This window comes from Lissotriton vulgaris, chromosome 1_1 (genome assembly GCF_964263255.1).
Source record: "Lissotriton vulgaris chromosome 1_1, aLisVul1.2, whole genome shotgun sequence".
Lineage (NCBI taxonomy): Eukaryota > Metazoa > Chordata > Amphibia > Caudata > Salamandridae > Lissotriton > Lissotriton vulgaris.
In genome coordinates, this window is record NC_141685.1 from 2138482855 (window position 1) to 2138496459 (window position 13605).

General features: G+C 45.8%; 1 protein-coding gene across 3 annotated transcripts in view; it reads right to left on the reverse strand.

The window, feature by feature from the left end:
• TTLL1 (TTL family tubulin polyglutamylase complex subunit L1) overlaps positions 1-13605 on the reverse strand; it is a 381222-nt gene that overhangs the window by 167414 nt on the left and 200203 nt on the right. For all 3 annotated transcript variants that reach the window (XR_015295929.1, XM_086922194.1, XM_086922187.1), the window contains exon 5: positions 5831-5965. Coding sequence is in view for 2 of the 3 variants with exons in the window: in XM_086922194.1 (XP_086778320.1) it covers positions 5831-5965 (135 nt within the window). In the remaining variant the exon portion in view is untranslated. The remainder of the gene's footprint in view (positions 1-5830; positions 5966-13605) is intronic.

Here is a 13605-nt window from a genome sequence, read left to right on the forward strand (position 1 = left end):
TAGTACTACATTAAAATGTCCTCCCCAGAGGATTTCCGCTGACCCCTGTGCTTGTATTTTCTGACCGATATTATGAAAAAACTCAGGGCTGTCCGTGTTTGGACCATACACATTCACGATCAGCGTGGGGGTACCATAAAGCATGCCATGGAGTAAAATAAATCTCCCCTCCCGATCCACTATCGTCTGGTGAGTTTTCTAATGGAGCCCCCTGCGGATCAGGACAGCTACACCCCTGGAATAGGACGAATATCCCGCTGTCACTATCTCACCCCATCTGGCAGTCATAAGGGCTACTGCTGCCGTGTCTTGTAAATTTGTTTCTTGGAGTAAGCATATATCTACCTCTTTCCTCAAGAGATAGGATTGGACTAGCCTGACCTTTCTCCGATCATTTAACCCCCTTATATTCCAGAACAAACATGTATGTGGAGGAGCATGAGCAGCGTGTCCAGGCCCAACGGCTACATCAGGCATCTGTACCGTACATATGGCACCAGCGCATGAACATGGCTGAGTTGCTTGTGTGTATCAAACGCATATCTGTCGAAGCAGTGTGTAGTAGATTAGAACAGAAAGATTGACTCCCCCCCCTCCCCCACCAACACCAACCACCCAATGAGGTTGTGTCGACTCCCACCCCCTCCAACTACCCAAAACATAACTGCCCACTGCAGTGAGCTTGTGGGAATCATCCCTAAGGTGTATACGCAGGTCTGCCGGCTATACGCCCCTGCTCTCTTGGCAGGGTGGCCGACTATTTGACATGCGACCCAGATCCGGCCCCGCGAGCGCGCCCAACCCAGCCCAACCAATTATAACAGACAGGGAGTCTGACCATGCATGCATACCTGAAATTTAAGGCACTACCACAATCGGATCCAGACACCACCTATGCCACCCACAATCACAGCAATATGGATCTTGTGTACACTTATCTGGTTTTCCAGCGCTTAGGACCATGTACTTCATTCAATGTCACTGAGTGTCTTTTCAGCCTGTGGGTCCGGCGACGTTGCCTGCTGCTTGTGGTCTTTCGCCATCTGCTCTGCGAACGTGAGAGCAGCCTTAGCGTCCGTGAAGAACATGGGTTTTCCGTGTCCTTGGTCTCTCAACTTGGCAGGGTATATCAGGGCGTACCGAGTCCCAATTTGTTGAAAGATTTTCTTTGCCGGGAGGAACTCTCTGCGGGCGTTTTGCACCTGTAATGTGAAGTCTGGGTAGAAGGCTATGTTGTTGCCCTTATGTTGGATATCACCTTTCTCCCTGGCAAGTCTGAGTATCGTGTCTCTGTCTCTGTAATTTAGCACTCTCGCCAGTATCGGTGGCGGTGGAGCTCCCGGTATCGGACGTGGGCCCAACGAGCGATGTGCACGTTCTATCAGAAACATCTGTGATAGATCTTGCCCAAATAGGTCCCGCATCAACTCCTCAATGTATTTCTCCATATTTTGTATGTCCGTGGACTCCGCAATCCCCGTGATACGAACGTTATTCCTTCTCAACCTTGCTTACAAATCTTCATTCTTTTGCTTTATGAGTTGGAGCAAGCCGTCCATCCCCCTTAGCTTCTTGTCCATTTCTGTTTGGCCTTCCTCAGTTTCCGTGACCCTTGTCTCTAGCACGCTCACTCTACCTTCCTGCTTCTCCATTCGTTGAGTGATTCTATCCATTCTTTCAGCCAGGGAGTCCATCTTTTTATCAATACCCTGTAGGCTTGTTTTAAGTTAGAGGAACATTGCCCTTATGTCGTCTGAAGGCGGCGTCTGCACCGTCGAGCCAGTGGGCTGCTCCTACTGTCCTCCATCAGCGTCCCCAACTTTGTTGGACTTTTTGTCAAAAGTTATCTTTGGCTGGTGTGTTTCCGGTTTGCCCATATTTGCACTCTTGTGATGCCCAGCAGTACTATCAGCAACCGTATCTACGGGCTCCGTGACTCCCTATATATGTATCTGCTATTCTGCAGGAGGTAGGCGGCGCCCGGGCGACACCAATCATTAGTCAACAGCCACCAATCACCCCTGCCACCAGTCTAGTATCTTTATGCACCAGGACTATGCCCCGCACTGCCAAGGAGGGTGCCCCGTATGGATCGCCCCGCCGATCCCCCTCTGACTTTGCGACACTCTGGGCTCCCTGCACTAAGGGGAGCCAGAATGTGCTTGTGTATCTCACCAGCGCCTGGGGGAGCACTCAATTCTGTCTGGAGGTGGGGTGCGCCCCAGTGGATCCAGCCGTCTCCTGCCTCAATAGACGTTCCCGCAAAGTCTTGTGACAAAAGTCGTGGTCACCACACCATTGATCAAATCCGGCGCCCAACCTCAGCCCGCAGATGCCGCGAAGTGCACCCCCACACTTGATGTCCTTATGTGTAGCACCCACTTAGCGCTGCATCCCGGTCCGAGAAAAGCACTGCCAATCTGTCTTATCTGCGGGGCACCTCTGCAGCTCTACTCCTGGGCCAGTGTTATTTTGAATTCGCGCCTCGCAGGACCCCCGCGGTCAGCCTTCATCGCGCTGTAGATCACCTCGGGAAGAGGAGAAGCACCTGGGGGGGAGGGGATGGGAAAGGAATCCCCTCCCCCTGTTGTCTAATTACAAAAATAGCCCGTATGCTGGGCCCCACGGCTCTCACCACCTCAGCCACCAGCCGCAAAAAGAAGGGACCGATTGTCTTCCGTGTTTGAGCCACAAAATGGCGGCCGCACCAGTTAGACGCTGGTCTTCCACCTCCAGCGAAGCAGATCGCGTTCAGTCAACACTTGAGGGGTCGGAGGCCGAAACACCCGCCCCCGATCTCCGGAGCGGTCCGCCGCCTCGAGCCCCGCATCTCCTCCAGCCAATTATGTTCTTCTGCCTTCACACGCCGCCGCAGCCCCCCGGGGCCGTTTCACTCGCCTCCCTCCGCCAGGCTCCTGACAGGGCGGCTCTCAGGCTCCAGCGCTCTTCGCGCCCCACAGCTGCGATGTCCCGCAGGGCGTCTGCAGCCGTACTGCTACGCCACTCACGCTCCCACAGTTCCTGCACTGCCACAGACAGCCACGAGCCCTCTGGAGGTCCGTCAAACTCCAGGCCCCGGCTTCTTTAGGGCACTCTAGGCCTCAAGACTCCGGGACTCGCCAGCGCGTCACACTTCATATCAGGCAGCCGCACCGACAAGTTTTTCACTCGGGCTATTCCGGGCTGGTCTCCACGGCGCCCCCACCGCGCCAGACCCCCGACCACACGTCTTTTGCAGGATTTATGATCGGATTTACGTTGTCGGCCGGCGGAGCTGCTCTTTCAAGCAGCCATCCCGCAGCTCTGCAAAGCCACGTCCCGAAGGCAACATATGTTAATGGTACATTTTTACAATAATATTCCCGCTGGAAATTTGGGTGTGGTAGTAACAAAACTGACCCTGGATGTGAGGACTATATATAGTGAAAGTATAAAAGACACAATGGTTATTCTGGGAGGGGATTTTAATTGTTCTTTATGCCCCTATGAGGATGGAAAGCAGTGTGGTCTAACATATGAAGAGAGCACTAGTAATACTAATTTTTGCCACTCCATGTTGGGGGAATTGTATAATGAAATGATATTCACCTTAGATTTAGGTTTTGCAAATGAAATTTGTGACCGACCAGCCCCTATGGGTTATACCTTCAATGGAAGAGGCCTCTGTAGTACTATTGACTCTGTATTTCTGACAAATAACCACACCTTTAAATTTTGTTCTTTCTCGGTCAGAGATATTTCACTTAGTGACCATTTTCCACTATGCTATTGCATATCACTGCCATTAAATAAGACGGTGAGGCATGATAACACTGACCAGGCGATATCTGATATTACATTGGGCAAGACAAACGGGTACACCTTGGCTGGTCACTAGTGGACCCTCATTTGGCAACAAAAAGACTGATACAGAAGTGTAAAACAGCTGTAGAGACATGTCTATCTGATATAGCTGTTCAAACCAACATTTTGACCTCTTTTCAGCTGATCTCAGCAGCAGTGAGGGAGGTATTACATGTGGAGAGCTCAAATAGAAGGAAAACCCAGGGTTGGTTTGATACAAATTGCACTCAATCTTAAAAGCACTACACAAGACTCCAAGAAACCCTAACCCTGTCAGGCAGGCAAGAGTCGATTATAGATTAGCCCTCAAGATGCAAAAAACTGAATTACTTGATGGAGCCTGGGAAGCTCTGATCAAAGCTTCGTCAATGGGGGACAGCTCGGCTTTCTGGAAAGCTGTCAAAGCACCTTTTTGCACCCAAGAGATGGCCCGTCCTTGGAAATTGCTATTATGGAGGACCATTGGGTTGATCATTTTACTAGGGTTTATGATTCTGGTGATAACTCTGAACCCAGTAAGGAGAACATTTATTGGATTTTAACATGCATTATTGCAACCTTGAGTTTTCCCTAGATGAAGTAAACCGAGCAAATCTTGGGGGTAAAGCACCAGGCCCGATGGCGTGCCGGTTGACTTGTTCAAGGCTAATTTGTCTTTATGGGGCGCTATTGCTACTCAGGTAGTTAATGCCTATTGTTCCGCTCACTTTTTGGATACCTGGACTGAAGCAGTGATTGTTCCCATTTAAAAAAAAGGTAATCGTCAGATGTTATAGGCCCATTTCACTTTTGGACTCTTTGGTAAAAGTTGTGGGCTGAATTATCTCATAACGATTACAGGCCTGGGCAGAGGAAAACAAAGTCCTCTATGATATCCAATATGGTTTTCGGGAGGGCTTGGGAACAACTGAGCAGAGGCTAAAATTAGCCATCATTATAGGGAAATACACACGGGCGAAAGGGAGCAGGTTGTTTTTAGCTGACTTGACTTGACTTACTCTTGGAAACTGGGTGCCACTCTGAGTTGTGTTGCCATTTTATTAGCTAGCAATTTCAACTATGGTGACAGCCGATTTCCTCCTGGCCCTTCGATCATTTCTGGCTTGGGCCATAAACAGTTTTGCATCCCTTTCCATGGCTTTGGGGTGCCTGCTCCTGCATGAGTCACACTGTGTGCTGTGGTCAGACTCCAAGCTACAAAGACAGATGTTGTGCAGGTCAGTGATGGACATTTATCCACCACAGTCCCTGCAGGTTTTAAAGCCTGACTCCTTGGGACTGAAGCGGGGCAACATCCTTGCACTGAATTTTTTTAAAGAAAACTGGACAAAAATCATCAATCTTGTTGCGGACTGAAATGAGAGAGCAGGATCCAGAGCATTGTTGATGGCTCAGAAAATATAGAAACTGATGTCACAGCCTCAGTGGGGAATCTTTATGGCTTTATGGTGCCGTTCTAAAGCAGTGATGGGGTCAGCGCTCCTTACTGGACCAGAGAGCTACATTTTCCAGACACAACCGGACGTCTGGATAGTCACAATGTGAGGAAACTGCAGGTCAAAATATCCATCAGAAAAATAGATTCTCCTTTATTTGAAAAAGTTGCGGACATCTGATAATTTTCAGAACTGAGATTGTTTGCTGACACCTTCCAAACAATATTCTTCAAAATAAAAATTATATAGTCGAACTAGTTCTAAATAAAAAATAAACTGATCTATGTTGCAATCCTGCAATGCAGAATTATTCGCAAAAACATACAAGACTTACAACTAAAATACAAATGTGAAAGAGATTACATTAGCACATTATGTAGAGAAAATAGTACATTCAAAATTAGGCACATTTGTAAGGCAGCATTGTATTTCCATAGTACTAGGTAGTATACGTGTTTTACAAGAACAAAATCAATCAACAGGAGATGCATGATTGTATATAAGGGAATGGATTGAAAAGGATATAAAAAGGTTACTAAAAATGGTCTTACATGTAACATCTGAGTGGACGATAGGTAGAGACAAGCACATACAAGCGCAGGTCAAATTTCTTCCCACCAATCAGTAATGGATTATCAATATAAAGAGAAATCACATATGCTTCTTTTGATGACTGTGAAACAAATCTAGAATGAAGAAATAAATCATTTCAAAAGTTACGGCCCCTTGCAACGTCATTTACTTCACCATTTGAATCAACATTTCCTAAAATACAATGAAATTAAATGAAATGAATTTGTACTTGTAAAGCGCACTTATACCCCAATCGGGGTTTCCTGGCGCTGTACGCATACCGCTGTGAAACCCTTCCTGGCTTTTCCCGGTGAAATGTCCACTCCTGGGCACCCCCAAGGTGAAACCAGGCATCCCAGCGCTGTTGGGGCCGTTGTGGAGATTAAGCAAGCTATTGCCCAGAGTTGCAGATTGGGACCCATGATTAGAATAGGCACTGAGGCGAGAATTATCAGGTCCGAGGAAATTGAGCCCAAGACCCGCCGAAGTGGGAATTGAATCCTGGTCCCGGGCCAGACCTCTGCATCAGGGTCTGCCGCTCTAACCATTGAGCCACACTTCTCCACATTGAACACATTGAAAGCGATCAAAAACAATCAGCAACACATCAAAGCACCATTCTTTTAAAACAACAATTAGCTCATTATAAGTTGGATAAGGTACTTTGTTACAACAATACATTTTACCAAGGTAATACCGCCATTTTATATCTTGTAATACATGTTTACACAACTCCCCTCCCCTCTAATCACCTACTGAATCCTTGTTCTCTTGCCCTTTCTAATAAAACATGCATTGGCAAAGGCAATAAGTCTCGCCTATGAGAGCTATAGACTTGGGCAATGTTTTGCTGTACAGCAGCTCCACTGCTCTGTAACATGGCTAAAGTGATAGATAAAAGCTCCATGACACGGACAGCACTAATGATTAAAAAAAAATTAAAGTGTATTAGTACTGCCATCTCAGAGTTTTTTAGTTTTTTTTAGCCGTCTACACCCGAGGCAACATAGAGGGCGGAAGGGTCGGCGGAAAAGATGCTGGTGGGGAGAGGACAGGTTGAAGAGAATGGGGAAGCATATGGTTCATTGAGGGTAGGTTGGAGTGGGTGAGAGGGGCTGGGGCAAGCAGAGGGACAACAAAGGGTGGTTAGAAGGGAATGGGGCAACAACCCAGACGATGGGGGTGGTCAGGAGGGGCTGAGGGCAAGCACATAGATCAGAAAGAGTGGGAGGAAAGGACCGGGGCAAGCAGACTGGTAATGGGGGCGGGTAGAAGAGGCTGTTGACAAGCATTGTGATAATTATGGGTGGGAGGATCTGGGGGCAAGCAGAGGGAAAATGCATGTTGGATGGGTGGTACTGGAGGCAAGCAGCCGGACAACATAGGTGGTCGAGGGCTGGGGGCAAGCACATGGACAACAGATTAAGACGGAGAGGATCCAGATGGGGAGAAGTACACGATGGAGACAGATGAAACATGAAGTACACAAGGGGGAAAACTGAAACACACACACACTCGCTCACAGAATTCTTAAACAAAAAGAAAATAGTAGCACCTGAAATATCGAGTAGCGGAAGGACACAGGAATGCATCCATGCTCCAGGGGATGGAGAAACACAGGAAAAGGAAGGAAGCCTACGAAAGCTGATGAATGAGAAGCAAGCAAACAAACGTGAGGATGAAACCAACCAATAATAAGGAATTGGCAGGCTCTAAGGGCCAGATGTACAATCGTTTTGCTACTTGCTAAACGGTCGCAAATCGATTTGCGCATGCAAAATGGGTTGTACGCGATGTACGACAGGCACTCGCAAATCAGAAATTTGCAATGCAAGCGTTTACCGAAAAATAGCGAGTCGCTAACCTTCATGTACAAACAAGTCGCAATTTGTGAGTACGCGCAAAATGGCCCATTTACACATGCAATGTACCATGAATCCAAAACTGCAACAGGGCCCAAACTACAAAAGCAGGCCCAGGATGCATCACAAATCTTAACACAAGGACAGCCTGTACATATCGAGGAGGATGCAGATTTTTGCTGCTCAGCAGAGGAGGTGGAGACAGGAGAGGATTTTCAGAGTCAGGCTAACCAGGTTTGACAATTCAGAGGAAGAGATATACCAGCAGTACAGGCTGAGTAGCAATGCTATTCTAGAGCTAATAGCCATCTTGTAGCCACAACTAGAAAGCAGAACCCAGCACAGCAATGCTATCCACACCCATGTCCAGGTGTTGTGCTCCCTCCGACTATTGGCCACTGGTAGTTAACGAGATGTCATTGCAATGGCTGGAGGGGTGAAGCAGAGTGCGCTTTCGCATTTCTTTCACAAGATCCTTGATGCCATGATCCACCACATACATGAACACATCTACTTGCCCAGGGATGTTATAGAAATTCAGAATACAATAACCCAATTTTACAGGATATTAAGATTTCCACAGGTAATTGGCTGCATAGACGGGACCATGCGTCCATATGTCCCCTATCCCACCTGGAATATATATTCTGGAACCGTGCAAAAAGCACACATTTACTAAACATTTAGGTAGTCTGCAATGCACAACACAATCATGGACATTGTAGCAACATTTCCAGTGAGCATCCAGGACCCCGACATCTTTCTCCACAGAGGCATTCACCAGGGACTAGAAAGGGGGGACTTTTACGAAGGATGCCAACTAGATAATGCAATGTGGTGTACAAAGTGAAATGTATCAGTGCAAACATGACTCTCTGTATGTTGTCTCACCCTTATATTTATCTCACCAGTTGACAGTGCGAATACCAACAACCCACACGAGAGACGGTAGAACACTGGACAAAGACGCCTCAGGAGTGTGATAGAATGCACCTTCGGCATCCTGAAATCGCGCTTCTGATTCCTACATAAAAGCTGAGGGGCCTTGCAGTATGAGCCTGTAACATCGTGCAAAATTGTTGTGACATGTGAAATTCTTCACAACATTGCTTGCAGGAGGGGCCTATCCATGAAGTTGTATGATTCCGACTTCTAGGACGATGACCTAGGCCCACCTGCCAGACATCCACCCAAGCAAATTAGAGCAGCAGAGGGGTGACGACGCAGGGACCACATAGCCAGACAATTCTTTTCAAGCTATGATGCATCCATTTACATAACAACCTCAACAATTGACAAGACTAGTAGCAGTATTCACAAACTGGGAAACCCTTTATTACCAGGGTATTCAGAAATGAACTGCAGGACAACATTTCCTTCATGGGCAACATAACCTAAATGTGTTTCACAAAGGGCGGTTACTCCACCGCCAACAATGGCCCATGGGGGCAATCGCATGGCACACAAAATATGCAGTGCAATCGCTTCCTGCCTCTTTGGGTTGCTTGGTGGGTTTTGGGATGCCTGTTGCTGCTCCTACACATGTGTGTCTCCGCAGTAATGCTACGGCTGGACACTTCGCTGTCAGGAGCATCTCTTATTACCCCTGTGACAAGACTGGAGGTCTGTATGCTGCAGACCTCTGGCCAAATCCCCACTATAGTGGCGCATTTCCACCTTCTGGGCCAGTGTGCGTGTTGAGTGGATGTTGGTTGCCTGTGCCTGGCTGCCAATCGCCCGGGTCAATTCCCCCATCCTGCTTGCCCTGCTCCTTTCATTGTGACTCTGCTGGCTTCTCTCCTCTGCCAACTCGGTGCAGAGTTGTCCAATCACCCTAGTCAGTGCATCTAACTTGGCGTCTGCCAATTGGAGGGATAGGTTTGTGAATCCCTGGGCCAGCTGACTGTTAATCACACTCAACTGTCTCTGTTGCAATCACTGAATCTGCAGCATTTCCTGCTCGATACCGCTGGCCTCAGCCTGGTCGCCTGTGCCTGCCTGGATGTGGGCATAAAGCCTTGCCCATTGTCACCTCTGCAAGATCTGTGTTGAATGCAGCTGCGGGAACCCTGGTGACAGGAGTTGTTGCTGGTGCAGTTGCCTGCGGGGAAGTGTTGCCCTGGATGTCAGATGTACCTAGCTGCGACTCAGCCTGGACATCCAGCTCTGCCTCCATCAGGTCAAGGCCCTGCTCTTACCCTGCTTCCTCTGTGTGTCCTGGTCTCCCACAGATGTGTCTATGTGGTACATGTAAAACAAAAATGCCAGTGTGAGACCCTATCTCAGTGGTTGAACCATGTTATTCAGCTCATGTCAGAGAGTTACTCCACTGTTTGTGTACCAGAGTACAAATCCCATGATGCAACAGCTTTGACTTTTGGTGCATGAAATGGAGTGTCTAGGGGTATCTGTGTTGCATGCTTGTGGACTGCAGGGTTCTGGCAGGTATGTTGGAATAATAAGTATTTTGTAATTTCGAGTCGCTATTTCTCATGGTCCTACATCTGGCCCTAAGTCCCCTGTAAGTAACAATATATGAATAAATGAGTCATTTATATAGCCAGCAGCTGCTAAAAAGATGTCCTAGACAAAATAACTAAAAAGGGGAAGTTATTAAAGTCTGCATTATACTGAAAAACAACTAAGCCATTAGATGTTTTTTGAAAGTCTGGCATGAATATTATTCAGGAGGGTATTCCACAGTTTAGGGGGCAGAAAGAAAAAGGAGCGTACAGCTAAACAGGCACCATGCACTCTGTAAACTTGCAACAATAGTTGATTAGAAGATCTCAAGGATCTGGGGGAAGATATGCACAAACTCTATCTCTCAAATAGATAGGGCCTCTGTTTTGATGTGCCCTGAAAGTTAACAAGAAAGATTTAAACAGAATGTGTTGACTCCCTAGGAGCCAATGAAGATTCCTCAAATGTGGAGAGATAGATTATTGTCTGGGAAGACTGAGTTGCAGCCTAGCGGCGTTATTCTACCATTTGAAGGTGACAAAGTTAGTAATCAGGAAGGCCCAGATATAAAACATTTGAATAATCCAGATAAGTGATAAGAGATTGTATAACGATTATTGTGGTATGGCCCTGAATTATACTGAGAATCTAAGATTTTCAGGAGAGCAAAACATGATCCTGTAGCTGCCCTCACTTGAGAGAGAAATGAAAGATCTGTATCGAATTTAACACCAAGGTTTCTTATCTATTCTACCAGAGTAGGAGGGGACCTAAACTCAGAAGGCCACCAAGTACTAGCCCACATGGGAGGTAAACACTTGAAAAGAAGTATTTTGTTTTTATCCAAATTAAGTTTTAGACAATTGGTCTTCATCCATTCAGCTCACAGTTTGTCTCACGAAAGGAGAGCATAAGCAGGGTGACATCAGCATAGGGCACCACCTTTAAACTAAATTGGAGAATGTAAACATTGAACAGGGAAGGATTTAGGGCAGATCCTTGCAGGACAACCTGTCTCAGAGACTTGGTATAAAATGTATAAGATGGAAGGTATGGATTGGTGATAGTTCGGTACAAAAGACTTAAGCCAAAGTAAGGCAGAACCACAAATGCCACTCTCTGCCAGGTGCTATAACAGACACGAGTGGGACACAGTGTCAAAAGGTCTTAAAAGAGATAGTGGACGCGCAGTCTTAGGCAAGACCTAAAAAGTGGCAGGTAATGAATAAAAGTGCAACCTGTGAAATAAAACACATCATGAAGCAGCTTGTAGTTTCTTGGCAATTCATACACGTAAGCAGTTTAATGTTAGCCAGAATCAAAACTACTTTTGTCTTTTGCAATGCGTGGGTAACCTACAGATAGATTACTAGTTCATTTAACTTTAGTACTTAAACAATTTACCATAAACAGCAAATGAGTGATTTAGGATCGAAAGTTAGAAATTAAGAATTCTGCTCAGGTAACTACAATTAACAAAGAATGCTGGCTCTGACAATGAGCATTGTGTTGTTACAATTTAACTGTAATGACTTATTACAGTAGAGCTACTTTGTAATTTTCTTATTTTAGCTAACTTGTGATAAAACCAGAGTGCGAATATGAGAGATGATTAAGTTTAGAGCATGCAGACTTTGATGTTTTCTATGTTATCTACTGTATAATAAAAGTATCCGAGGAATTTCACATCTATACAAAGGAGCAAGGAGTCAGCAAGAGCAAGGAGCTCTGAGGTTCCTTGCAATATTCTTTTGAAAGACATCAGAGGGTATTGTATTCCTTTTAATAAATACATGGACACATCCTCATCCTTTTACAAAAAGCTTACAAGCTAAGTTCCTCGCTCTTCCATAAGAAAGATCATATTAGTTGCTGATATGTTGAATAGCAAATATACAGCATGAAAATAAACACTCCAGTATCAAGTCAATTGTTGTATAAACATACTATAAGCAGTTTAACATATCACTTAAAAAAAGCTCTAATCCCTTCCCCTCCTTGCCGGTCCTCTCTCTTTCTCCCTCTTCTACTAGCTCATACTCCTATCTTTCTTCTCCTATGACCCACTCAGATTGCCGGGTTTCACTTCTGTTGAACCAGGCCTCACAGTACACTATGGAAGTACTTGTTTCTGCACTCTGTATGCAGATCCTGATGTATGTCTTTGTCATACTTGTTTAATGACTGTTAACCAATACAGTTGCCTCTTCCAGATGTATTGCAACAGGAGTGTATGGTATACCATTGTTACTTACCTTGCCTTTAAAAAAAAAAAAATTGATTGAACAAAACAAATAGCTCGTCTTGAATGTAAGGGTATGGTAACATGTAGACAGGTTCACTACTAAGGACTGTTCATGTTTAGGGGAAAATGGTTCAGAAGAGTTGACAAGCTAGTTCTTATTTGACTGTTTAAATAGCAGTTGTATTTTGCTATGTGGTTGTTCTTTTACTGCCTAATGCTTCTGGTAGAGAGCATATTAATGTTACAAATGAACTATAATAAGTTACCACAGTAGAGAAGAAATTGTTTTCTTACTAACAGGTAACTAGTAATATCACATCTAAACTGCTAAAACATAGTCATCATTTTAATAGTATACTGTGGACTTCAAAGTATTATATACAGAATCATAGATGGGTAATAATAAGTTATGTATGTGTTGTCACTGAAAGGTTCTGAGTGACAATAAAAAGACAAGAGCAAAGCTCAAGTTAACGAAGATGTCACCCAGAACCCCGAGGTTATAAACATCGCCATAATTCACTTTTATACCCATCTATATTTTTACTTTATGTATGGCACACACTATCATCTGCCCCTGCTTTCAACTTCTACACAGGGGCTGATAAATGATGGGGTGCCATACATAACACAGCTTCTCCTTCTGGACCCAAATGTAGAAAGGAAATACCTTACCTGCCATCCTATTCCCTGCGTTCCTTCCCCCTCCTGCATCTGTGCTTTCTGCTTTCAGTTAAAGAAGACTAGCAGTACTGTGCTGACAGGCTCTCAGAAAGGCATGTTAGCCTGACCTGGAAGGCTTTTTTGAGACTATGGGGCCGATCACGATGTGGCCCATTACTGCTGCAACTGAAGGTTGGAGCCTTTAGGGCTGGATCGTAATCAGACACGCGTTTTTCTTTCTGAATACCTAATTATGATCTAGGCGGTCGGAAAGTAAACCGGCTGGTCATTCCGGCTGGCTTTCAGAGGGCTCTAGGAGGCAGTCGGAAGCCGGCCAGTAATCTCAAGGGCAGGCCTTTCTGCTCTTGATCTTACGATTCACGATTTCCAGCATGGTTTCCATGCCGGCCTGTCAGACATGAAAACCATGTCGGAAAGCGTGCTTGGGGGCCCGCAGCAGGGCCCCCTTGTGCTTGCAGCCTCCGTTTTGGGACAGAGAGTGCCCCATTGTTGATCTCTG